General features: G+C 38.2%; 1 protein-coding gene across 2 annotated transcripts in view; it reads left to right on the top strand.

Annotated features, from left to right (window-relative positions):
- INVS (inversin) overlaps positions 1–27944 on the top strand; it is a 112390-nt gene that overhangs the window by 58373 nt on the left and 26073 nt on the right. For both annotated transcript variants that reach the window (XM_064150083.1, XM_064150084.1), the window contains exons 5-11: positions 4389–4569; positions 8736–8845; positions 14336–14507; positions 19143–19298; positions 20945–21174; positions 22783–22889; positions 26076–26288. In XM_064150083.1, the coding sequence (XP_064006153.1) occupies positions 4389–4569; positions 8736–8845; positions 14336–14507; positions 19143–19298; positions 20945–21174; positions 22783–22889; positions 26076–26288 (1169 nt within the window). The remainder of the gene's footprint in view (positions 1–4388; positions 4570–8735; positions 8846–14335; positions 14508–19142; positions 19299–20944; positions 21175–22782; positions 22890–26075; positions 26289–27944) is intronic.

The following is a 27944-nucleotide window of genomic DNA, read 5'->3' as shown; positions in this document are numbered from 1 at the left end:
TCTTGATTCTCTCTAGACTTTTTCATGCATCAAGTAGATTGTTTAAACTCCACTATATGCTTATTGATTAAATACATATTAACAAGTTTAAATACAAAAGTAATTTAGCTTGCAGCATATGCTACAAAAGCTAATGATAAAGATACATTGCTACTAGGTAATCAATCTGTTGAACAGCTATTGCTGTGTTTAAATACCTTTACTTGTTGTTGTTACCTCTGAGTTTAATCCTTTAGTAAGTTCTCTCAAAACTGAAGTACATTTCTTCCTTGTCTTGAAGATATCCATGTTGCAGAGCTCAAAATCTTCCACTCCTTTCCTAACTGCTTTTAGCCATCTTACTCTTCTAGTATTGGCCAGTCTTCATGTTCGATTCTTATTCCTCTCTACTTCTTCCTATGCAGGTTAGCTTCCTGCCTTTTCACAATCTCCCTGCATGCTTTTTCTAACATACCCATAGAGTAAAAATTTCTGTCTCAACTCACATAATGCCATTTCTAAGTTCACAAGAATGCTGTGATAGAAGTGCAAAAGGCCTACAACTCCTTCTCACTGTTGCATCTCCATTTGTTTTAAACACATCCAAGACAAATCATTTATCTTTGATTTCATGATACAGTGCCGTGAGCTGTCAGCTTAAGTGCCATTGCTGAGATAGTGGTCACTGATATCTGCCACTGATCAATATGCATTGGTAGACTTTGTTGCCTACTAAGTTATGAAAAACAACACTGTTATTGTTTCTGTTGTATTATCTTTAACCCTGGAAGAATTCCCCAGAAAATCATTTTTCTGTAATGTTCTACTCAGAATTCTCTGGTGCTGCTATACAGATGCTTGACAAAAGTTAAGCTGCTGACTGCTACTGAAACCATAGTCTGTGACACTGAAAAAATATGGTTTGGTTTTCTGTGCTCTGCCATCTAGATGTGTCCATTTGTTGTCTTCATGCATTCATAAAATTAAGGGCCATCTTTCTGTTCTATGCTTGTGTAGTACTTAGCCCATTGGACTGTCAAACAACTCTTTAGCTCAACTGAACGCTGAAGAAGTATGTTGGTTTTGCAGGGGTGATGGTTATGCACAAATTGGTATGTCTAATATTGAGATCCATGAAATACAGCAAAAATGGAACTCATGACATATTTAGAAAGTAAATATGAAGTAGAGAGAAACTCTGATCTAGAGATCCTCTCATGGCTACTTCCTTTTCCACCTTTCCAGATTCAGCAGTGCTTGGTTACATGAAAAACATTGGGACGATTTAAGGAGAAAAGAACAGAATAAGTTTCAATTAATATGATGGAAGCAGTATGATGGTGGAGTCGCTGTCCCTGGGGCTGTTCAAGGCAAGATTGGACGTGGCACTTGGTGCCATGGTCTAGCCTTGAGCTCTGTGGTAAAGGGTTGGACTTGATGATCTGTGAGGTCTCTTCCAACCCTGATAATACTGTGATACTGTGATACTGTAACTCCTTAGTACTCTCTGTCTATTTTGTATCTTTTTCTTTATTCTTCATGGTAAGAGGCATGACAGTTGTTTATGCAACACTTTCCATTATTGCTTAGAACTCCATTGTTCTGATTGGTGCAGAAAAATGTGTAGTTTCTGTTTCTACTGTCTGTTATGCTTAAAAATTTAGAACAGTTCCATTATAGATTATTTTATGCTAAACCTACCTAAAATCCAAAGAAACTATACTCTTGAATATAGGCAGAAATGCCTATAAAATTTCAGTGTAAGTGACCAAACATTTCAAAACACAAATACTTTTAGACTGAAATATCAGTTGTGGCTTTGTCATTAAAAGATCCCTTACCATTTGGCAAAAATAACACCTTCGACTGTGGGTGTATTTTTGGAGGAACATCAGTGACTTTGAGCTGAGAGTTTAAGGAGTAATTTTTTTAGTATGTTGTTGTGCTTTTAGATGGCTTGATAATTAACTTCCCAGATCACATCAATAAATTATAAGCAATGTGAAAAAGGTTTTGTTTTCTTCTTTATTCATTTTGTTCAAACAGGTTTTGCTCTAGTGGAATTGAAATGTCAGGAGTAATTTCTGTGTATATCATCCTTTATTTTCAGTCGTTCTTAAAAGTTGTTCTCCTAAAGATGACTTCTGAGTTTTTGCAGTGGGCTCTCTACTCCCCCTACTGAGCTCTTTGAATAGGCAGAAAGGAAGCATGTTGTCAGTTAGCTTTCTCTTGAGAACTGTTAAAGCTAGGGAAGGACATAAAACTTCACTTTTCACTGTAATGGCTCATCAGTGGGTTTGAATCCTTATTTAAAGAAGTGTTATTTGTGCTTTGCTTATTGTGGTTTCTGCCTCTAACAATGTTAACTTGCTATTTTTAGTTAAGAGATTTCACATGTATCAATCTTTAATGTTTTTATTAGATTATCTGTTAATATACTAGTGACCTGATACAGTAATGAACTACAGGATGTTTCAAGTATGTTAATTTTTTTCTCTAGCCAAACGTGGCTAACAACTAATATCTAAACCTGATGCTTTTTTTTTAACTTTAGAAAACATATCAATCAAGTATTAGAAGGTTTGACACTGTTAGGAAGTAAGATAGTAAGAAACAAAGAGTCAGAGTATTGCACAGTTGGCATTACTACTGCAGCCAGATTGCACTTTGGAAACATGGTTAAATAGAACTCTAAATGAATTTAATTTTTTATCTATTAAAGAGAACATAGAGAATATACAACTTTGGTCAATCAATATTTGCATAAAACCCATAGCTCGGGAATGTCCCAGCTTTCTGCTTCTTGATTTATTGTTCTCAATTATTAGATGTTCAGTTTCTATGTAATAGTTGCTGCATTTCCAATCATGCAGATATAAGTGATTTTATGGCCTATTTGTGCACCCACTGAAGTAAATAGGAAAAAAACTGCAATTAATCTATTGAGAAGAGATCAGACACTTGCTTTAACTGCCAACGGTTTGCACTGAGCACAATCTTTCCTTCCTCTTTCATAAGTGTGTTGCAAGATACAGGATAGCTCTGTATTTTCAGGAGAGTTGTTTTTCTTAGTTATCATGAGTTAAATCCACTCTAGGGTTGGAAGGCAAAGCTCTCAGGACTTTTCTCTCACAGGGTTCCCATGACTTCAGTGAAATCCTGAATCTGCTCTGGATATTTGGTGAACTGCACTCAGAGTTTCTATTGGTTATTTGTCACATTCTTTAGACATACCTCTTTTTTTAGTTGTTTGGTTTTTCTTTACTGGAAAGTGAAGTTTGAAGTTTGTATTTTGTGGGCCTTTGTGATACTTGCCATTTGGAAATCTCTGCAATGCTAAGATGATGTTCATTTTGGCCTGTTCTGGTTTTTTTTGGCTTGAGAAAGAAATTAGTTGCTAAAAGAGGAAATCACCATAATATTAAACTACCTGAAGGGACATTGTAGCCAGGTGGGGGTTGGCCACTTCTCCCAGGCAACCAGCAGTAGAACAAGGGGACACAGTCTCAAGTTGTGCCAGGGGAAGTATAGGCTGGATGTTAAGAGGAAGTTCTTCACGGAAAGAGTGATTGGCATTGGAATGGGCTGCCCAGGGAGGTGGTGGAGGCACTGTCCCTGGAGGTCTTCAAGAAAAGACTGAATGAGGCACTTGGTGCCATGGTCTAGTTGACTGGATAGGGCTGGGGGATAGGTTGGACTGGATGATCTTGGAGGTCTCTTCCAACCTTGTTGATTCTATGATTCTATATAGCTAGAGGTCTTATGTGAAAGTAACTTAGCATGTTTTTTAAGAAGATCTGATCAAATGTCCAGTTATCATTTTCAGTGCCTATGATATGTGATCAAATGGCTGATCTTGATTCTTCTAAAGATTTTTGTTTCCAAAGTTACACATATTATAAGTAGGTGCTTTATTAGAAGTACTTTCTAACTTCTATCTTGTCAGCAAGAGACCTTGACATCTCCTTTAGAAGTACTCTGATAGGCATGTGGTTTGAAAATGATGAAGTATGGTAATTAACTTGTTCTAAAAGGGGAGTATTCTAGGAGAAATTATGGAGATGCATGTGGTGTGTTCAACTTAGAAAATCGAGCAAGAAGATCTAGTTATTTCCACAATAGCCTGAGTTAGTCTTTTAAAGATCAGTGCAAGAAGCCACTTGTCCAACAGACTGGTAAAACTACAGAAAATCAGATCTTGTACAATAATTAAGTTTGGGGATTTTTTAATTCCATAAGAAAGTTTAAAATAGCCTGTATGTAACAGAAGTATTTAGCCTCTACTGTAACAGAAGTCATTGGTTGTAGAGCTCTATTCTACCAAACAAGGATGATTTATCTCATTATAAGACTGAAGAAAGTTTGAAATCTGTAAAGACTTTTTTCTAAAAAATATTTTCTTTTCAAAGGAAGCTGCACCTACAGAATCTCTGCTTAACTGGCAAGATTATGAAGGAAGAACACCCCTTCATTTTGCTGTTGCTGATGGGAATGTGGCAGTTGTTGATGTCCTGACCTCCTATGAAGGCTGCAATGTGACATCTTATGACAACTTATTTCGAACCCCTCTTCACTGGGCAGCCTTGCTTGGTAAGATGGGCAATGTTGAAGTGATTTAGTAATTAATTGACTGTGGATTTTATTCTTTGTTTCTGTTTTTTAATTATTTCCAGCCTGACATTATGCTGAGTAATTCTTAGAACAATAATAGTTTTTGCTAGACCAGTTTCTGTGTTGCCTTTTTTTTTTGGTTTCAGATTCTGCAAAGCATTGTAAAATGCATTACTTTAGCAGTCTATACATGCTTGTGATTTAATAACAATTGGGCTATACTGAGTTATTCTTGCACATATAGCTTTGTTTGTAAGTGAGAAAAGAATTCCCTGTCACTGTGGAGCAATGGTGTCTGAAGTGGGGTATGCAAAACTATGCATTGCAGTGCATGAAGAAAATACCAGAACTTGTGATTGTATTTATTTTTAATCTGAAAAATGAGAATGTTTTAATATATATCATAGAATCATAGAATCAACCAGGTTGGAAGAGACCTCCAAGATTATCCAGCCCAACCTATCCCACAGCCCTATCCAGTCAACTAGACCATGGCACTAAGTGCCTCATCCAGGCTTTTCTTGAAGACCTCCAGGGACAGTGCCTCCACCACCTCCCTGGGCAGCCCATTCCAATGGCAAATCACTCTCTCTGTAAAGAACTTCCTCCTAACATCCAGCCTAGACCTACCCTGGAACAACTTGAGACTGTGTCCCCTTGTTCTATTGCTGGTTGCCTGGGAGAAGAGGCCACCCCCCACCTGGCTACAATGTCCCTTCAGGTAGTTGTGGACAGCATATGGATTGATGCTGGCAGCCTCTCTTGATCCATATGTAAGATGATCACATAGGGGTTGCCTGGAGTGAGTGCTCCATAGTGTGGAACCATTGACAGTGGCATTATCACTCATTTGTTCACTTTCACTTTACAGCAATGTATTGCAGTTTACATGTGCCAAGTTAAGTGGATTTGTGGATTATATAATCTAGTTTTTACTAAACTACCACTCACAAAATAGACAAGTGACTTAAAAAGATTCTCACAAAGAAACTGCAGATAATCTTATAATGTCAGCCCCAGTGTACAAGAGAAAAATGGCAGAGCTGACACTTATAGTCCTAGTACAAGCTCTTCATCAGACATATTATGATAATCAAATCAGATCTGAGAAGAACTTTTATTCAGATCATTTTTTTTTCTATTCACATTGCTACCCTGAGACTCAGATGCTCTGCAAGTTATAACCTTGTGTTTGTGGATTCTGCACTGTTTGGTTTAAGAACACTATATGAAAAATTGATTAAATAGTCTAAATACAGGCAAATGCAACTCATAAAATGACAGGCAGAAAGGTAATATGATTTAGAAAAAAATTGACCTCATATTTTCATTCTCCTATATGCAACAGTTAAAAATAAACACCAAATGAAAGGGAAGAATCTTCTGTCTCTTTTTTTACAAAGCTTCATCCTCGTGACCCCTTGGGACAATACAGACAAAGAATGCCAATAAAAGGATCAGACTGCTCACTGGAGCAAGTTACTGCAACTCCAGTGACAATATACGTGTAGTTTGATTATGTTTATTGAATTAAAAAAGAAAATGTTCTCGGATTTTCATGTGCATTCAAGGAGGGATATTGAAGTTTTACAGATAAACTGAAACATTTTAACTGTCATAGGATTTGTTCTGCTCAAGAAGCAAGATTTACAATGTTTGGAAATTGATTGTAGTTAAGATAGAAGTTTTGTCTGTTGGAAAAATGGATTGTCTAATCAGTATGAAATAGAGAGGGAAGATGTGCCAAGACCTCCAGAATCCTTTGTGGACTTGATGAGGTCTCTAAGTGGCATATACTCATGGGGAGCTTCTGATTGGTAAGTCATGGTCAATTTTTAGGGCTCTGTTTTTAAATTCAGTACTGGGTGCTGTATCAAGTTATCTCTTGTAGAGTCTAAAATGTTACTAAATGGGTAAACAGTGGGAGGTTTCAAGCAGTGCACAGATACAACCACCAATATTCTTTTCAAGGTGATAGGTTGCATGTGATTCTGTCTTACAGCACTGGTGCTCTTGATACCTTTTTTGAGTAAATATAAAACCTCACAGAATCACAGAACTTTAGAGGCTGGAAGTGACCTCCAGAAATCATCAAATCCAGCCTCCCTACCAAGGTAGGATGCCTTAGAATAGTTCACACAGGAACACATCAAGGCAGGTGTTGAAAGTCTCCAGAGAAAGAGACCTCTCTGGGCAGCCTTTTCCAGTGCTCTGTCACCCTCACTGTAAAGAAGTTTCTCCTCATGTTGAGGAGAAACCACCTACGTTCCAATTTGTAGCCATTAGTTCTTGTCATATTGCTGCTGACCACTGAAAAGAGTTTTATCCCATCCACTTGACACTCACCCCTCAGATACTTATAGACATTGATGAGATCTCTCAGTCTTCTCTTCTCCAGTATGAACAGCCCCAGGTTTCTCCATCTCTCTGTAGGGGAGATGCTCAAGTCCCCCAGTCATTCTCATGGCTCTCTGCTGGACTCTTTCCATCAGGTCTCCCTCTCTCTTGAACTGGAGAGCCCAAAACTGGGCACAGTATAGCAGGTGTGGTCTCACCAGGGCAGAGTAGAGCGGGAGAAGAACCTCTCTAGACCTACTGCCATACTTTTCCTGATGCAAACCAGGATGCCATTGGCTCTCTGGCCACGAGGGCACATTGCTGGCCCATGGTAGAACTTGCTGTCCACCAGGAAGTTCTACCATGCTCTATCTCCATGGAGCTGATTTCCAGAAGGGCAGCCCTCACTCAAACTGTACTGGTGCCTGTTGTTATTCCTCCCCAGATGGAGGACCCTGCACTTGTCCTTATTGAACTTTATATGGTTAGCCTTCAACCAGCACTCCAGCCTGTCCAGATCTTGCTGGATGACTGCCCAGCCAAGTAACATCTCTTCTAAATAAATGTCCTATATAAATGACAGTTCTTGACCTCAATAACTGAGTTGTAATGTTTGCATTAATGGCCAAGTGAGATCCCTTTTTGCACCAAATTTTTACTGTTGCACCAAGCAGAAATGTGGGTTTTTTTCAACTCTCTCAGGCCTTCTTTCTCTAGACAATTTAGGTAGACCTGTCCTAGTTAAAGAGTTCTCTTATCCTTTTTCTAGTTGTGTTCTTGTCTCGGTTCTAATTTAAATTTCCCAGAGACTCAATTGTAGATGATAGAACCAATAACAATTTATAGGGTGCCCTTCTCTCTTCCCCCTTCTTTCCCAAAGAAAAGGAATTAGATGTAGAGAGAGAGAGGTGTGCTAGTTTGAGGAAAGGTAAGCACTCTCCAATAAATACTCTCACTTTGATTTGGAAGTTGAAAGAGGAAAAGTTTAACAATAAATAAAAGGTATATGAGGTAGGGAAGTTATAAAGGTATAGAGAAGGGAAAAGAAGATACAAAATATGTAAATACAACCAGATTTGATGGCAATGGTTTGTCTGCCTTGTGGGTAAAACAAAGAGCAGCAAGAAATAGGATGGTGGGTACTGGTAATCAGGGAGGCAGGGAGAGAGAGAAAACAGGAAGTCTCCCTGCTTTTATGGATCTTAGACAAGAAGTGGGAGTGGACTAACCACTACACCTGGTAGTGTTCAGACCCACCCCTGGGGTCAGGGTCAAGACCACTTCCCCCAGGAGAGTTAACCCTTCTGAAAGGGCAGTCAATCCTTTTTCCAGGTTCAGCATTTCTATGATTTTCCTGCTAGGACTGCACTCAGAACCCAATTTTTCCAATGTTCCTCAGTTCATTTCTTATGGTCTTGAGATGGAAAGGACTTAGCAACATCACATCTCTTCTTTTTAGTGTTCTTCTGGTGTTTTCCACATGTTCCTATTCATAGGTCAGTCCAAATGACAGATGCCTCTCGAGGATACAGAGTATGGCAACATTATTGGGGAGAATGTGCATATCAGCCTTAGTAGTGTAAATATCAAATCTAATGTTTCTCTCTTATATTTAGACTATAATAGATACATCACAAGTGTATTATTATTTATTGGTCTGTTCATTTTCCTTTGTTCTTTGGGGTGGGGTTTTTTGTTGTTGTTTTGATTGGTTGTTTTATGAGGGGGTTTTTTTGTGGATTTTTTTTTAATACAGGGAAATGTTTAACTGTAGGATTCAATATATATATTTGTTTTTATTATGTCAGGTCATGCACAGATTGTCCATCTCTTACTAGAAAGAAATAAGTTTGGAACTATCCCATCTGATAGCCAAGGTGCAACACCCCTGCATTATGCAGCACAGAGCAACTTTGCTGTAAGTAGCACATACCCTAAATGTAAAATGAATATGTTTTGCTGAAACATTTACAGGGCAACAAAGTGCTTGAGTTGTTTTTAAAATCATATGAACACAGTTTCCTGCACAAGCTTTTTAAAATCCTATAAACAGAGTTGTCTGCACAAGCTTAGTACAGAGTTTTCCTCTACTATGTTATACAAATGTGGTTAATTTCTAACTATTAAAAATAGATTTGAAAAACAAAACCTACATTACTTTGCCAAGAAAAGGCCTTTGATCTATATGCTAGCATCAGAACACAAATATTCATTGTGGTTCTTCAGTAGAATGGCACATTCTATTTTACAGAGCTTTCACTTTTTACAGTTCATTATAACAAAATCTAAGCAGTTGTAAGATGTCTGGAGTAGGGTCACTTGTATGAGTATTGACACAGCTGCTTCAGCACCAGTTAGACCAGTCTTTGCCTTCAAGAAGGTGATTAACTTTTGAATATTTGCTTTTATGAATGATCCATTGTCTCGTAAAGCATAGCTAAAGAGCAATCCTTCATGAACACTGTTTTTTTTTAAAGTTTTTAATATTTTTAAGTGCTTTTTAAATTCAGATCTAGTAAAACTGGCTTCTCTGACAGCCTAGTTCTTATATACTGGTAGAATAGTTATTTTTTTCCCAAAGCTCAGATACAGAACAGCTAAGTATAAAACTCAGCAGTTTAATGATTGATGGTCATAGATCATGGAATCATAGAAACAACCAGGTTGGAAAAGACTTTCAAGATCATCCAGCCCTGTACAATCAACTAGGCCATGGCACTAAGTGCCTCATCCAGTCTTTTTTTGAACACCTCCAAGGATGGTGACTCCGCCATCTCCCTGGGCAGCCCATTCCAGTGCAAATCACTCTTTCTGTGAAGAACTTCCTCCTAACATCCAGCCTATACTTCCCCTGGTACAACTTGAGACTGTGTTCCCTTGTTCTGTTGCTGGTTGCCTGGGAGAAGAGACCAACCCCCACCTGGCTACAACCTCCCTTCAGGTAGCTGTAGGCAGCAATGAGTTCACCCCTGAGCCTCCTCTTCTCCAGTCTGCACACTCCCAGCTCCCTCAGCCTCTCCTCATAGGGTTTGTGTTCCAGGCCTCTCACCAGCTTTGTCGCCCTTCTCCGGACACCTTCCAGTATCTCAATATCTCTCTTGAATTGAGGAACGCAGAACTGGACACAGTACTCAAGGTGTGGCCTGACCAGTGTTGAGTACAAGGGAAGAATGCTACTATAAAAGTAGTCCTGAAGACTGGAACATGAGAGAAGTTTTTTTTCATGCTGCACTGTCTCTCACAGTTCAATTATACTTTGCACAGTAGGCTGAGAGCTCCCATCTAACTTTCTTCAGTTGTATTATTAATAACCTCCCTTTACTGAAAGGGTTATTCAGTGGCTAATGAATGTAGTTATGTATTTCATATAGTATCATTTTCTTAACAGGGATATTAATCTGGATCTTACTTGCCTACACACAAGTTAATTTTTGTAAAGCTAGGTAATTTGCATGAACCCAGTAAAATTTTAATGCCCTTGAGAACCAGTTAACAAATTAATAAATCCAGAAGTACCTTTGAGAGAGAGAACTGACCAATGTAGCTGTTACCTTCAATTCCTTGTGAGAGTGAGTATTGGGATTTTGGTGGGAGTTTTTGAGGGTGGTCTCCTTAAGACCATAGGATGTTTTTTAAATTCACACTTCCATTGGGGTGTAATTTACACCTTTTTAGAGACTCTTATATTGATGCTGATTATTGTCCATTAGATGGTATGTACAGTTTGGGTCTCATGCCTAAGATTTTTATGCTGTAAAAGCCTTTCTTTCTACTTTGAAACAGACTCATGGGAAAGTTAAAATGTTTTTATTTACAGCCTGGTGATTATATTTCTTTCTTTATTTTTTTTCTATATGGATAGAGCCCTAAAAACAATTTTTCATGTTCACTTTCTTCAGGCTTGATTTAGTTGTATGAAATATCATTGTGTTGCTGCCTTTTGATCCCATCAAGCAGCCAAACTATGACATGATCTATGTTTTTGTGGGAAAATAAAGTAGGTGATGAAATCAGAAGTTCTTTTGTAATCTTGTGTACTTACAATGAATGTAATGTTTCCCATCTTACATCCAGAATCAAACAGGAAAAACTCATTCAGATCTGCCAGCCTTTTTTAGCTTGTCATGTATCCAAGAGCCCTGCTCATGCATGCCTAAGTTATGTCTGGTGCCTCTCTTTTTTAATCTCTCTGGTTGTTTCTGAGCACTACTGCTTGCTTTCTTTTCTTGATTACATGCAAATCCTTGAGTAATTCCCACAACTGTATTCAATATAACAGTGGGTGACAGAACACTGGAGCATGCTGCCGAGGAGCATTGTGGAGTCTCCCTCCTTGGAGATATTCAGGACCCGCCTGGATGTGTTCCTGTGTGATCTGGTATAGGTGATCCTGCTCTGGCAGGGGAGTTGGATTGGGTCCTTTCCAGCCCCTAACATTCAGCAATTCTGTGATATACATAGTGAGTAGAGACACATCCATGCTTGCTTGGGCAGTAGCATCTATATATATCAATGGTCTGAGGACAACATTGTTGTTCTCTTTAATCTGCCCCAGTGTGGATAGATGTGATTTGTTTTGCACTTAAAATGTGATATTTCTTAGTCCCTAATGAGGAGGAAGCTTATTGTTTTATGTTTATTACAAATATTTGTGTTGCTTTACAACTCAGTATCTTGTTCTTTGCTGTTTTCCTGTGAGTTAGCTTGTACTAGTAGAACATTTTTGGGTTTCTAAAGACTGAAGACACTTAGGCAGCACTTAATTAATGTGACAATCTTTTTCAAGACTTATTTGTCCTCACATCTTATAGAAGGAAAAGTTGTAAAAGTTACCCAATACAACTGTCTAAATAGGCTGCCTGAGATCTAGCTGGTGTATGGATCCTACAGGAGGGCTAAATAAACATCCTTTATAGGTTTTTTAATTTCATATTGTGCTAGTTTGAGCCTAGGTAGAATTAGATTACAGGCTGTGAAAAGGAAACAATGGTGATGTCTACTGCACTCATAGGCGTGCTGAGATGTATAAGAACAGTAACATAAACATGGATAAGGGAATTGCTCTCTGTCTGGGCTCTGGGCTGAATTTCTCTCTCTAACCTAACCTGCCATCTGTGTGACTAATCCATCTGCTTCCTAGCCCCCCGGCTGACCCTCCAAACTACCTTAAGTGTAGGGCAAGATCCAGGGTAAAGTAGAGGGGTGGGAGGAAGGTGGAAAGGTAGTTGGGAGCCACTCCTGGGGACTCAGATTTCTGGGAGGGGAGTTGTGTTTCTGTATTACTTTTTAACTTCTATATTTCTGTATATATTGTAAATATCTGCTTGTATATTGTGCTAAGCTGTAAACATAAAGCTTCATTCCATTTCCAGAGCCACTGGGTCTAGTCTGGGTGATTTTCCAAAGAGTGGGGAGGCAGGTAACACCCTGCCTCCCCACTCACACATGTGTGAAGGCATTTGCTCTATTAGTATTGATTTTTGTGTGCAAAATGAAGGATTCAAAATATTTTGGTTCTCTTCTGATTTTTTTTTCTGAGATGTTCAAGACATTGTACTTCCCTTTCTTAAACTTGCACAGATTGAGCTAGTAAATGAAATGTGGATAGCCCTGTCTCATTTTTGAATATTCAAAAATATTTAGTATTTTTCAGAGTTTCTTGACAGAATGAAGTAGTGCATGTTTACTTCTTTCCCTAACTATTGTTTTCCAGCTTTGCTTCCACTTTTTTAATAGAGATAAAATATGTGATTTTCCAAGACAAAGTACTTGTGGAGTTAAACTGATTGATTAATATTTCTGTTTTCCTGGTTTTTAACCATCCTCTTCTAATTTAATCTAATTTTGTTTTCAAGTCATTATAACATTTTGGAAAATAACTCTTACAGCACTCTGAGATTTTCATCCACTTTTTACCATTAAAATCTCCAAGAAGACAAGAAAAGGCCATTTGTAAGAAATGCTACTTTGCTAAAACTTAATAGGAAAATATAGATCTTATTTATATTTGTAGGGTGTGTGCATTAGTATTGAAAAGGTCCAGCCTTTATACTGCTTTTAGTCTGCAGGACATCGAGTAGTGTAGAGTAGTGATAAGGTGCCAAGTTGCTGACCTAATGAGTAGCCGTTTGTGTCTGAGGTGTAGTGGTGGTCAGTGTTGAGTACACAAAACTAGACACATATGCTGGTTCCTGTGGAAGGCTTAATGCTTCCATTCCTCATTATTTCTGGCTGGACGTTTTTATAATAAACTGATATCTCAGATATGGACCCAAATTCGTGAAGCTTTTAGGATCTTAGGTCACATCAGCATAAGATACATAAGAAAGTTCCTATTTCTTTAGAGGGATGAAATAGTAAGTAGTACTTTAAAAAAATCTGAGCAACTCAGCAGGACTTTGGGTATTTAAACAGCTTCTGATTCCTTATATCCAAAGAATTCTCACCCTTCTCAGAGATGTGATAGAGCTATTTTGGAGTCACACAAGGGGGAAAGATAAAATAGTGTTAATACTGAAATACAAAAATAAAGCAATGAAACTACTTTTTTCATTTTTTATTGGCTAGCCTGTAAGTGATTCTACAGAGATATTTACCAGCTGTTAAATGCACAATGTTTATAAGGAATTAGACAGAAAAATCTTCCCCTAACTCTTTTTTCTAACAGTTGTGATTTCCTCTCTCATCTTCTATGTGACTTATTAAGAATTTAACAGGAGGTTAAAGAAGTGGGCTTGTTTGCTGAAAGCTTAATACAAATACAGCATTTGAAGAGGTAATTCTTTTTGTTTTGGTTTAGATAGAGACTTTATTGTAACAACTACAGTGGAAAGACTGGACCTTGATGTGAACATTTTTTTTGGTTTTAATATTTCAGTAATTAGTGACCTGTTGATATTATGAAATATGTCCTATTCTACCCCTAAAGTACTTTTTTTTTCCCTTTGATTAATCAAATTATTGTATTTTGGCAAACTATTTGCATGTGCAGTCATATTCAGAACTGGAGCAAAAAATAATCTCAGGAGATGATTTTGAAGGAACATTATTTTAGCATCGTAGTGTTACATGTAATGCTTTGACAAGCCAGTGATATTTTTACCATTGCTTTCTTCACAGTGACTATATTGTCTTTTACTTCCTTATGATGAACACATGATGTTTGACAGTTAGAAGAAAAAAAGAATGAAATAAATAATAGCATTAAACTCATAGTAAAGGATGCACTGTGAACAACAAAGAGGAAAAGGTCTTAGCAGAAAATACAGTGCTCCTGTTGAGCTTTTACTCTCCATAAACATGAAAAGGGAAGAAGAAGCTTTGATATCCTTCGTAAGCAGCTAAATGAGACACAAGCTTCTTGTTACAGATTCCTTTTAATGCTAATTTCAGTGGCATATCTTTTCAGGAAACAGTGGAAGTATTTTTGAAACATCCTTCTGTGAAAGATGACTCAGATCTTGAGGGAAGAACATCCTTCATGTGGGCAGCTGGCAAAGGCAGTGATGATGTCATTAAGACTATGCTGACTTTAAAATTGGATATTGATATCAATATGACAGACAAATATGCTGGCACAGGTAAGATGCTTTACAGTAAAGATCCACTGGATGTTTCTAGTTAATGTGGTTTCCACTAAATAAAAACCGTAGTTAAGAGCTGTCTTAGTCTTTTCCTGGATGCATATCTTAACCCTGAAAATATTTCTGCATTAGTTCAGTTGTGTGTGTGAGTCACTTCTTTGCCTTATTGTGGGAAAGAAGCAAATCCTTTCTGTGCCTTTTGGACCAGTTCATTTGCAACACAGCACAAAGAAATGTAGTGCTGTGCTGCAATTGAGTTAGATCTGTAATCCTGGGAAAGGAAGAGCTGTTGCATATTTTGAAGAATGAAACAAAATACAATTGCAGAAAAAGTTCCCTCCTGAAAAAGCCTGTTAACAAACTTTACTTGTCAGTAAATAAGTAATTAGAGACAATATAGAGCAAGCTAACCAGTAAAGTGGCTACAGTATCATCATGAAAATCATAAGTACCATAGTTATTTGTAAAGATGGTGTAATAAAAATTAGAGCTATTGCACTCCTCTTGTCCAAACAAGAGATTACACTTGAGATCCCCCAACTTTATCAACCCATTACGGTATGTATGCAACACGGCAGTTTGGAGTTCAGGTACTGCAAATCATGCATTCAGAATTTCCTACAGCAACTGTGAATTTGTCTTCTTCAGTGAAAAAAATGTAAAAATTTATGGTAGAAACATTGTGCCTATATACTATTCTTAACAAAAAACATGCAGTAACAGTTCTGACAGAGAGACAGGTGTTGAAGGGTCTATGTATTCCAAAGTATTGGGAGATACAGGCAGAAGTAGTGGAGCTGTATAGTGTGCTGATGGCAGCTGAATTAAAAAAAACCAAAACAACACCAGAGAATGTGGAGATATTTGACATAAGTTGGAGGGGTCTGGTAGCAGGGGGCTTTAGGGATAAGCTACATGGGAGGAGGTCATGAACTGCCCTGTGCCAGTCACAGTCAGGTCACAAATGTAGAAGTGCAAAAATCTATACCTGCGTATGGTAAATAGTGAGATTATAGCCAGCTTGATAGAGCACACATTCATGAGTAATACAGAAGAGGGCATATTTCCTGAAAAGAAAGCTATGCTATTTTAAACAAAAAAAAAAATGTATATGAATTTCAGCATCTTGTTTTGAAGTATACTCAAGCTTTATCTTTTGGCTGCACACACACAAAGTAGCTAAGCAGCGTATTAGATTTAGAGAACTTGCCAAAAAAAACCCAAAGATAGGAGTTTAACAGCTTCTCTGTTTTCAGATCACACTTCCAACAGCATGCAAATAGTAAATGAATGCAATGTCAGGGTTGTGTGGTTCATGATTTGAAAGATGTCACGTATGAGTAACACTTTCTTAGTTAAAAAAGCCATTGTTTATTTCCATCAGTGCTGCGTTGGGTCCATACCACACAAAATGATAAATACAATTAGCATAGAATTCTGTTTAGGTATGGAATATGTAGATGCTTGGATTTTCTTACAAATTAACACAACAAAAAAATCAGTCTCTCCAAGTTTATGACTATTTGTAATTTTTTTATTTAAGAAACAGTTCAACAAGTAAAACCTCAGCCTTCATGAAATGATTTTACAACCTACACACTCTACAGTTTTAGTCTTGTTTCATCTTTTTTTCAGGCTCACCTGTATTTGCTGTGTCCTGACAATTGCCTTTTAAATACTTCACAGTATTTGTTTCAAACTTTAAGATGCAGTACTGATACAGTCACTGGGCAAATGTCCCTACAAGGGGTTTTCTTCTTTGCAGAGAGTCATCACATGCTGTGTATCTGAAATTACTCAGGTGTGGATTTCATGCTTGAATAATTCAGGTGGTTGGATTTGTTATCTTTCAGTCTTAAACCTTTCATAGCAGTGATGTGGAATCACCTTTAAGTCTTGATTTTGTTGTAGAGTTTTTAATCCGAGTAAATGAATAGATTTGCCCTTTACTTGAAACTGCTGTTGGGTAGAACGCGGTAATACTCCTAAAGTGGAGCGATGCCCTTCGTTGCTTGCTGTCAAGCGCTCTGAGCTTTCCCATTGTGCAAGCATGTGCAGTAGCACGGGCTTTATTGGAGTGAGCTGAGAACTTGAAAGGAAGCCCACCAGTAAATCATTCTTTCAGACCCTTTTCTTTCTTTGTGAGGCTTCTAAATCATTCCCAAGTTTCGATGAAGGAAAAGTACCCTTGTATTTCGACAAGAAACTATGCCGTAATAGAAAGTGGTTTTCATGCCACCCTGCCTGGGATGCAGTTGCTGAGGAGAGTTCAAGGTTGCATTTACTTGTGTGTGCCGAGTCGGTGGAGCTCAGTGATAACGTTGCGCTAACGCAGCCTTTCGCTTTTACTTAGCTCTCCATTCAGCTTTGCTAGAACATCCAGACTCTCCGTATTGTGTAGGAGAATGACACCAAGGGAAAGGAATTTCCCTCCTCTCAGAGATCAGCTCTGCAGGAGCATTACAGGGGCAGCTTTATAGCTCTGCCGTCACTGCGCACAATGGAGAGGGCTCTGTCTGTCGGCTGAACAAAGCGCCTATTGTGACCAGCTGGCTGAAGAATCTCTTCAGTCACCGTGACTCCATCAGAGAAAATTTGGCTTACAAGAAAATATTGAGCACCAAGTGCGAAACAAGATGCCTGCGTCAGAATGAGTGATAGGGGGGAAGAACTGGCCAAGCTGACACAGCAGCTCTTTCTCTATTGTATTGTGCTACTCACCCCATGTGTCATCTGATGGAGTGGTTTACTGCCTTCGGTTTCATAAGAAGTGCAATACAAAAACCAGAACCTAGAGTTTACTGTGAGGTCAGACCGTGAAGACCAGCTCGTCCAAATGTACAAAGCAGCAGGAATCTCATTCTTGTCAAACTTCTACTGATAGCCACCCACTTAGAGTGGGTGGCTCTTGCTGCATATCCTGCTGCTTACAGATAATGTTTCACCAGTGTGATGAGTGCCTCTGCTTAAACGTGAGTGTCATCTTAAAGGCAGCACCACTCATACTGTCACTGTGACCCCAGTTCTTGTAGGAGGTGCCTCGTTTTTCTACTATTATTGCTAATTTTGAGAACTTTCTTTTAAAGCAGCACACTTCAGCTGGATTTGATTCACAGACTGGAAACAACAGTGCTGTGTAGTAGTGCCACAGTGCTATGTAGTAGTGCCTGTGTAACAGATTGTGCTGGGTTACTGTTTCATATGCTGCTTGCAGGCCGTACCAGTGGTAAACAGTACCAGGCACATACAAAAAGCCTGACTGTTTTGATATTCTGGCTATGGTTCAAGATGCAGTTCCTTCTAGTTGACCTTTGTGGTGTATCTTTCGTTATAATGCTTCTGCTGGATCCTGCCCCTGCCTGTTTTAACATTAAATAAGTAGAGACGTTAGAGTACTGTTTACAGCCCCATATTTCACTTGCAAGAACAGACTGAATTCTCACCAAGGGTGAATATTTGTGAAATTTCATGGGGAAATACGAAATCACTTTGCAAAATGCATATTTATGAATTGCACCCTTTTGCATTTTCTTTCTAACTTCTTTTGATTTTGTCATCTGTTTTGTCATTCTATGTGTAAGACAGTATGGAAATGTAGATAATCTGATTCAACTGCTGACTGTAGGAAATAACCAAAACAATTTGAAGTCAAATTGTAGGTGAAATTACCAGTCTGTGTCCTCCATTGGTCTGAAATCTCATTGATATGTATAGTTCACCTTTCCTTCAAGAAGAACCATGGGCTGCCCAAACTGCCATGTCAGCATTTTCCTCAACTCCATCCCAGAAGATACTGTGTTAGGTTGTGGCAACTTCAGTTATGGGACACCATTGCCTTTACCTCTGAGATCTAAAGCAGCTAAAGAAGCTCTGTGTTATTTCTTGGCTTGGACTCAATGAAGTCTGCAATAATTCAAATATGAGAGGGCAAAGAAAACTGCAAGAGTAGGGTGATGCAGTTTGCATAGTTTTTGTTTCATGCAACTGAGCTTCATAAAATTGTAGTGATGACACAAAATGCAGCACCTGGTCATTCCATCATCTTTTTCTGGAAGAAAACAGTGTATGAAGTGTGATGGCCTTGCTGAAATTTTCTTCAAGTAATTCTTGTAGGGGAAAAAAAAAGGCTGTGGACGGGAATAGCTGGGTAGTTATCTGGAGTTAATTTTGATTGAGACAGCTTTGCTTATTTGGGAAAAAAAAAAGAAAATAAGGTGATATTTTCAGGAAATCACTGAAGAAATAACACTGGCAGTGGGCAGTTTGATCTGCACTTAGGTGATGTAAGGAACACTGTAAAATAGAGGCAAAAGCAGATCACATTATGTTCTATTAATCGGAAGCTGCTAACCGTCCACTGATCCTCAGTATGAGCAGTTCTGGTGATGTTAAGGTTAAAAATCTTATTTGTACAAGTTAGAAACATGCTTCAGGGTTAACAGTTTTTCTGCTTATTGCTTGTTTAACAAGAAAATGTGGTTAGTGATCACTTGGTAAGATCCTTTGGTTTCCTGTGATTGTTAAACATCTTTTCCAGTAAAAGGATTGAAGTTCACTTTTATTTGTAGTAGTTGTAAACCTCTAAAGCTCATGGTATTGTGATTTCTGTTTCCAACTACTTTATTCTTCTAGCATTACACGCTGCTGCCCTTTCTGGCCATGTCAGCACAGTGAAATTGCTGTTGGAGCACAAGGCACAGGTAGATGCTTTGGATGTCATGAAACATACCCCGCTTTTCCGAGCCTGCGAGATGGGGCACAAAGAAGTGATACAAACGCTCATTAAAGGTCAGCTGTTATGAATTTACAAACCTGCTTTTCTGTGGGACTGAGAAATAAACAGCATAGCTGAGCAAGAGGTAGGGTAGAAAATTAATTCCCTAAAGCAAGTTCTGTCTGTAAGTACCTTTTGTGGAACAGCACTAGTGGGTGTAAAAGATTATGAGAACATTGTGCAAAATGGCTGGAAATGTTAAATATAGACCATTCAAAATTGAGACAGTTCTTTTCACAGCTCCTCTCTGCTCAAGCCTTTTTGAAGTACATTTCTGGTCTCCCAAATTACCTCTTTCCCCCAGCAAGCATTTGTTTTTCTTCTTTAATTTTCTCCAATAAGTAAAACTAAATTATGCTTTCCTCTCTTTGTGAGAAAGCATTTTCAGGCCTCTTTGAAAACTTTCTGACTATTTCAGTGAATCTTTATTTTTCAGTGAAAGTAGCTATCAAAAATCCTAGATCATTAGTATTTCCTGTTGTGTTTTTATAAGCAGTATTTTACTCGCAGACAGAGTAACAATGCACAGTTTTAATTGTAAAGACTCTGCTGAAGTATAGGAAGTGTGGCAAACAACAGTGGTATCTTAAATGCAAAATTCTGGCATTGTAGCCTAATGAAAATGCTCCAAGTAGCTGTAAGCAGTCTTCCTCCTACTTGAGATATTATCTCATTTATGAACAGTTGAAGTATCTGGGCTAACAAGTTCCAAATTCTCCACCAGCCAGCCTTTCTTACTGGAAACTTGCTTCTCTCTTTGATCTGCTGAGCATTTCTTAATCTCCTGTTAAGCTCTTCCTCCCACCCTCTATGCCATTTCATTTTGGTTGATGCAAGAAGCTTGAGTATCACAATCTGATTTATGTTTAATCAAATGTTTTATGATACAGGCAGTCATTGTTGCTGGTTGGTTTAAATTTTTGTATTTACAGTGGCTTTATTTTTGTAGAAAGTTTTTCTGTCTTACAAGAACACATAGAGAAAGTCATTATCTGCATAAAAGAGTCTTGGCATGCTTGAATTAGAAAAAAAATAAAGCTTTTTTTTCATGTCATTCTTTCAGTTTGAGTATTTTATCTTGCTTGCTTTAGAGATTTAAAAAGAGATTTTATCTGAAGTCTAATTTTCAAAAGTTATATTGTTGTTAAGACGTAAAAGTTTGACTGAAACAAATAAAGGCTAGAATCATAGAATCAACCAGGTTGGAAGAGACCTCCAAGATCATCCAGTACAACCTATCCCCCAGCCCTAGCCAGTCAACTAGACCATGGCACTAAGTGCCTCATCCAGTCTTTTCTTGAAGACCTCCAGGGACGGTGACTCCATCACCTCCCAGGCAGCCCATTCCAATGGCAAATCACTCTGGCAAGAACTTCCTCCTGACATCCAGCCTAGATTTTCCCCTGGCACAACTTGAGACTGTGTCCCCCTGTTCTGTTGCTGGTTGCCTGGGCATCTGAGAGAATACTTGGAAGCTTGTAAAAAGGTTAGATGCCTGATTCTCACTCTGTTTCATTCTCAGTCAATTTTTATTTGGGCTTTAAGATTTGAATAACAAAGTTAAAGTTATTTTCAGAAATACTTATCTGTACTGTCTTTTTTTTCCTTTTCTTTGCATTCAAAACTGTTTTTACGTTCAAGAATGTATTTGTTGTTACAGGTGGGGCAAGAGTGGATTTGGTTGACCAAGATGGTCATTCACCCCTTCACTGGGCAGCGCTGGGAGGAAATGCTGATGTGTGCCAAATCTTGATAGAAAATAAAATCAACCCTAATGTTCAGGATTATGCAGGTAGAACACCTCTGCAGTGTGCTGCTTATGGTGGCTACATTAACTGCATGGTAGTGTTACTGGAAAACAACGCAGATCCAAATATTCAGGATAAGGAGGTACGTTTTTCTTCACTGGGCTAAGTATTTAACTTTAGAGTAACCATAAATGAAAACATTTTCTTCAAAATGATTCTCTGTTTAGAGTCATAGAAGCATCTTTCCTGCTGTTGATCATGAAAGGAAAGGCATCCTGACATGGTTTCCCCCTGTGACTTCCCTTTTAACATCTTGAATGAAAAGTAATATTTTAATATGCAACATGAATTGAAGGTTCATATTTTCCCAGATTACTTTTTACTTTTCCTTATCAAAGTGTGATCTTCTGAGAAGACATGTTAATCATCTGATTTCTTAACTTCTGTCATTCCTTATTAACAGCTGACATGATAATGTGATTTTATAGCCTGTAACATGTTTCTTCAGCATAAAGTAAGATATTGCAAGTGAGATTGCACACGAACTGCTTCAATTACTAATGCACAGAAGTATACACATATGTATCACTCTTCCAGGCTGAAAAAAAACATCTCACTGATTAGTTTGTATGGGTTTTTTATGCCTTTTTTCAAGCAGTGAGTGAAATTAACAGCCAGAATAACTGGGCAGCATAACAACAGATTTCTTTGTTATATGACATAATTTCTCAGAAATTGGTAGAACTTCAAAAGAATTTCAGTCAGTTTGTTAAACTTCTCTGGAGCTATTCATTGTAAGGCATGGCTAATTCCAGGTAATGGCCATGTAGGTTTCAGCATGAGATCTACAGAGCATTCTGGTGAGGTTTTTCAACCTGCTGTGAGATGTATGGCAACACCTTGAGTTCAGCTGAACACACTGGTTCCATTTAGATCACACAGAGACACTGCAGCATGCTCTTCAACCTTTGGATTTCAGGAGGAAGCTTGATAGTACTGTCTTTATGATTTTCTGTGGTTACCAGGCTCCTTGGTATTTCCTACATTTAGAGTTCAAAACAAGCAAGACAAACACAGGAGGCATGGCCTGGAAGCCATGTGGCCTGGAAGCCATGTGAACTATCTATGTTGCATTGATGATAACAGAGCTGGAGGTATTTGGATTGTGGTTCTGTAACCCTGGTTCCAAGAGTGATAGTGTATGAGCTGGCTGTATAAAGTGTAGCTTGAGAGCTGGATCTCTGCTTTCTGAGAGATAAAGTAAACTTTGGAAATCAGGCTTGTTTTGAAAGCACAGATAGCATCTTTCTTTGTTTACCTGAGCTCATAAGCCTTCCTCAAACTTAATCAGATTTTGAATCCTACAGTAATTTTTTTCAGTCTTGTCACAGTGATCTGGAGCAGTCTGGAAAACAAAGGTTGATGGGAGCTGCTTCAGACCTGCGTAGCATAGCTGCAAAGAAAGCAGCTACAGAGCTGGTCTCCTAATGCTGCTTTTCAGCCACTTTACATGAAAAAGCACTAGTGTTGTAATCTCATTTAAAAAAAAAAGAAAAAAATCCTACTTCATTTTTAAGTAATTTCATTTAAATCTGTGTTCTTTTGTTTTAACAACAAAGTTTATTTAGTTGAATGAGTTTGTCCTTCACTTCCAGAAAAGCATTGAATTACAGTATGATTTATGACTTCCGTTGTGGCATGATGGAGTTTGGGGATAATATTTGGTTTTGTTCTGTTTTATTGTTTACAGGGAAGAACTGCTTTGCACTGGCTCTGTAACAATGGGTACCTTGATGCTATAAAGTTGCTGCTTGGTTTTGATGCTTTCCCTAATCATATGGAGAACAGTGAGGAGAGGTATTGCTTGCCTAAATACATAGTTTTGTAATTTAGCAGAAGTGCTACCTACTGATATGAATGTGAAGTGGTCAGGTACTGCCAGAAAATCATGACCCTGTATCTAGAAGGAGTGCTGTAATTTTGGGTTTCAGTGTAAGTAGTTTTCCTAACGTGAAAAGTCTCTAAGTAAGACATTGCAGCTTCAACTGTTTATGCTTTGAACCTTGGACTTACAGATTTCTGCAAGTAGCCTTGTTTGAAATATTGAAGATCTTTTTCATATATATGAAGCTGGCAGTGGATATGTGCACAGGATGAAAAGGCATTTTGCTGCTGTTGGAATAGACTGGAATTTTTCTTTTCTATTTAGTGGGAATACAGTGAGAAGCGAAACATGGGGGAAATGTAGTGATATGTTTTAAAATGGTGATTACAAGTTACCTGGTGGTTAACTGTATTCTAAAGGCCTAGTTAAAAAAAAAGTCCTCCTATCATCACAAAGAGACAGGACATTTGCATCTCTTTTCTTTTGTCTTTCGTTGACATATAATTAATAGTACTTGAAAATTGATTTGGGTTGTGGAGTTCAAATTAATCACCTGACTGTGAATATAATTGCTATTAACAGAAATTCAGAATTCCTTTTTTTTAGAATAGGTGACCTCCTCATCATTATAAATAAAATCATAATCAGTATGCCATAAAAATTTGAATATTTCAACATTTGAAACAACTCAAATACTTCAAAACCCCATATTTTAGGACTAAAGCTGAGACTTCCATACTTATTCTAATTTTTAATTGCGTTCTTACCCTATATTTTCTCTTTTGTTCTCTAAATTACTGACAGATCTTCCCTGTTCTTATTTTTTATTGAGAAGCACAGAAGTGCAGGTAGTTCCTAATTAAGTAGCCAATGCTCTTTTTAGTAATTTTTGATAGAAAATTAAATAAACAGAAAATTAAATTACTTTTAATGAGTAAGACTAAAGCCACTCTTTTGCCAGAAAGCAGACTGCTACTTTCCTTACTTTGTGGCAATGTGTTACTGATGTTCAGATGTCAGGTAAAGACCTTTGCTGTGGTTTTACTAGAGTCATTCAGTTTGTATCTCTTTTTGTTTCTCTTCTGCCGGTAATACCTGTTCTTATGTGGGTTACTCAAAATACAACTAGCAGTATTCCAGGTGTCAGCCCTTTAGCACTTAGTCCATGTGCAAAACAGAACAGTTCCCCAGTATTTCTAGATGAATCAGTCTTTAAATGTAGTTCTCCTTAAACGTATGTAAAAATGACATAATTCCTTCAGTCATCATCTACAAAACCTCAGTTTATTAAGAGATTGGAAATTTGGAAAGTGGAAAAATTGAGTGTGGTCAGAGAGAGTAAAAATCTCATGAATATAGTTCATCTGTAATTGGATGAAATAGTTTTTTAATCCATCACAACCTCATGAACTGATAATCTTTTTCCCAATACACCCATAGAAAGAAATTTCCCTTCTTCAGTTTTTTAGAGTGCAACCTGTAAGTACCAGTTCAAAACTCATAGTAGTTAAAAAGATCTGTGAAAGGAGAAAGCTGAGATTGTGTCTAGGATTTAAAGCTGACTTCTTGCTTGCAATAGGTAGGTGTTCAAGCTCTAGTCTGTAGAGCAGTAGATTTGTTGTTGTTTGCAGATTTATTTTGTAGGTCAGCTTGGTGTCCTGGGTGCATTGTGTGATGGCAGGCTAGCTGCTGCCTGACCAACTTCGTGCTAAATTACACGTAAACATCCGATGGCTGAAGTCTTCTTTGCATGTTTTCCTGGGAAGCCAGCTTGATTTAAAAGCTACCTGCTTTAGAGATATTGGTGGGAAAAGACATTTATAACAGGCACAACAGAGTAAAGCCTGATTGTAAGGAAGGTATGTGGGCAGCCTTGAATAGGTTGTGTCCAGTCATACAAACCCCTATTCAGATTCGATTAGAGCAATTTTTTGTAGCTCCAGTGGAGTTAGAGAATTGATGTTGAAAAATATGAGTCTTCATGACTTGCATCTGTAATATAACACTTTGCCTTGGTACATATGTGCAGATAGCATAAAGTTTGCTTTAGTGCCATTTTGTACCTGCCACTTAAAATACTCAAAACTAAGTATACTTTTAAAATGTTTTCCTGAAGTGATGTCCCTTCTGAAGCTCCCATTGCTGGGTTATCAAAAATCTGTATGTCCTTAAACACTGTCACCAACACACCTTGACATACAAATTTTCATGTTATGTCATTGTCTTTATTCTTGCAGACACTTCAGTTCAGACACTGTTAATCCTTCCATCAAATCATTGCTGTGTGGCAAGTCCAATTGTGCTTTCTGTCTCTTTTTCTTTGCTTACCAGCATTGCGTCCTAGCAAGTTACCATCAAGAGGAGCCCTGATTTTCACAATTGCATGCATTGACATTTGCTGTTTGATAGTCTTGTATTATAAGGTCTTGCTTGTGCTTTGTGACTGATAATTTTGAGCCACTATATGTTTTTGCCTAATGTGTTGGTGATGGAGGTGTGTAAATTTTACTCCTTAGCTGACAATGGGAAATTTGGGAGTTATTTTTAAAAGAGTTTGGCCATCTTTGGCACCATAAAGCCATTTCTTATTTTTTAGTACCTGTGCTCTTTGAAAACAGAGTTAGATTTTCCTAGTTCTTAAAAATGATCATAGATTATCCCTTGATGTAGGTGTAATCTTGCTGCTTGGTCAGTCACACTGATCTCAGTCGTTGTTATGGAAGATTTGACAGTAAGCCTCTAGAGCTTCAATTCATGTGAAAATAAGGCAGAAATTGTTTTAACTTGCTTTCTATTTAGATTATATTTCTATATGAGAACCTCAGTCACATCTTTTTAAGATTGCTTGCCTGAAGCAGATAGTTCTGTGAGTAGGGCTTTGGAGGATTTTGATCCAACACTTTGTAAGGTCTACCTCTCTCCTTGTATTATGAGACTGAAATAATCCTTAAGTATATCTGCAGTGTGTAGAATAAGTAAGAGAAGAAAATAATACTAAATACTAAAAAATGGGTAAAACTGAAAAGCACATTACCTTCATACTAGAAGTTATTTATTATGAAATAGAGATGAAGCAAATACCTATTATGGTTAGAATTCTCGTTCAGTAATAATTGTTGTGAGGTGTTTTGTGGTTGGTTTGTTTGTTTTTCTTTTAGATATACTCCACTTGATTATGCCTTGCTTGGTGAGCACCATGAAGTGATTCAGTTCATGTTAGAACATGGGGCTCTGTCTATAGCTGCCATACAGGACATCGCTGCTTTCAAAATTCAGGCTGTTTACAAAGGATACAAAGTTAGAAAGGCTTTTCAAGAGAGGAAGAATCTTCTAATGAAACACGAACAGCTGAGAAAAGATGCTGCTGCCAAGTAAGTCTGAGACTTAAAATCTTCTCCAACAAATAGACATTTGTCATAAGTTTGTTTATAGTAGTATCTGATTCTAATCTCTTGCACATCATCACTTATTGTTCCTCTTAGTAAAATTAATGAAAGTATAGGAAGGATATAATGTACTTTTTACCCCAGACACATAGAGAGAGAAATAATTTTCCAGATAACCCCAAAATAAATAACAAGCTTTATATAATATGCAAGTACATGGCAAAATAACAAAAGCTGAGGAACTGACATGTCGACAGGATGACAGTCATGTCTAGAAGAATCTGCAATACTGCATCTTAAAGACTGCCTCATGGAAACACGGGGATGTTTTTGTAATTGTTTTCCTTGGTGAGTTTCTGGTGCACTTTGTGAAACTTCCTAAGCTGTTGTTGATTTGTTTGAAAACAATGGAAACCAAATCCGTGCACCAAGTACCATTTAAACAGGATTAAAATACAATCGGAGTGTACAAGCAAATCAACTTGTCACGTAACAAATTTTATTGAATTGCAGTTTTATGTTCTCTAACAAACTGGAGGAGACATTATCTTGTCATCATTCTGTGTACCCATCTGTGTGTTCCACCACTAAAACTTGCCGAGGTGTTGCTGCATACAAAAATGCAATATCCCTGGGACTGAGTGGCTGGAAAGCAGCCAGGAGGAAAGGGACCTGGGGGTACTGATAGATAGTAGGCTGAAGATGAGCCAGCAGTGTGCCCAGGTGGCCAAGAGAGCCAATGGCATCCTGGCCTGCATCAGGAACAGTGTGGCCAGTAGGACAAGGGAGGTTATTCTTCCCCTGTACTCAGCACTGGTCAGGCCACACCTTAAGTACTGTGTCCAGTTCTGGGCCCCTCAATTCAAGAGAGATGTTGAGGTGCTGGAACGTGTCCAGAGAGAAAGGTGACAAAGCTGGTGAGAGGCCTGAAACACAAACCCTAAGAGGAGAGGCTGAGGGAGCTGGGGCTGTTTAGCCTGGAGAAGAGGAGGCTCAGGAGTGGCCTCATTGCTGTCTACAACTACCTGAAGGGACATTGTAGCTAGGTGGGGAGTGGCCTCTTCTCCCAGGCAACCAGCAATAGAACAAGGGGACACAGTCTCAAGTTGTGCTGGGGGAAGTATAGGCTGGATGTTAGGAGGAAGTTCTTGCCAGAGAGAGTGATTGGCATTGGGATGTGCTGCCCAGGGAGGTGGTGGAGACACTGTCCCAGGGGGTGTTCAAGAAAAGCCTGGCTGAGGCACTTAGTGCCATGGTCTGGTTGACTGGCTAGGGCTGGGTGCTAGGTTTGCCTGGCTGATCTTGGATATCTCTTCCAACCTGGTTGATTCTATGATGGTGGTGAACTACTAGAATGAATACACCCACACCCCCGAACTATTTCAATGTATATATTTAGAACTGGCTTTGTAATATGCTAATTAAGAGAGTCTCACTAATAGAAAGAATTCCTACATCTATGTGTTTTTAGTCAGTGCTTTTACTTTCTTAACAAAAAGCCAAACATCTCATACCTGTATTATTTTCTAGTAAAGTTGCAGTCACTGTAGTCAACGCCTCTGAAATATTTCTGTACAAATATATTCCCATATGTTGAACAAACCTCTATCAAAGAAATGGTAACTTGTTAAATGAGGATTG

The sequence above is a fragment of the Pogoniulus pusillus genome, chromosome 10 (genome assembly GCF_015220805.1).
Source record: "Pogoniulus pusillus isolate bPogPus1 chromosome 10, bPogPus1.pri, whole genome shotgun sequence".
In the NCBI taxonomy this organism is placed as follows: Eukaryota; Metazoa; Chordata; class Aves; order Piciformes; family Lybiidae; genus Pogoniulus; species Pogoniulus pusillus.
This window is presented reverse-complemented; position numbering and strand designations above follow the sequence as displayed.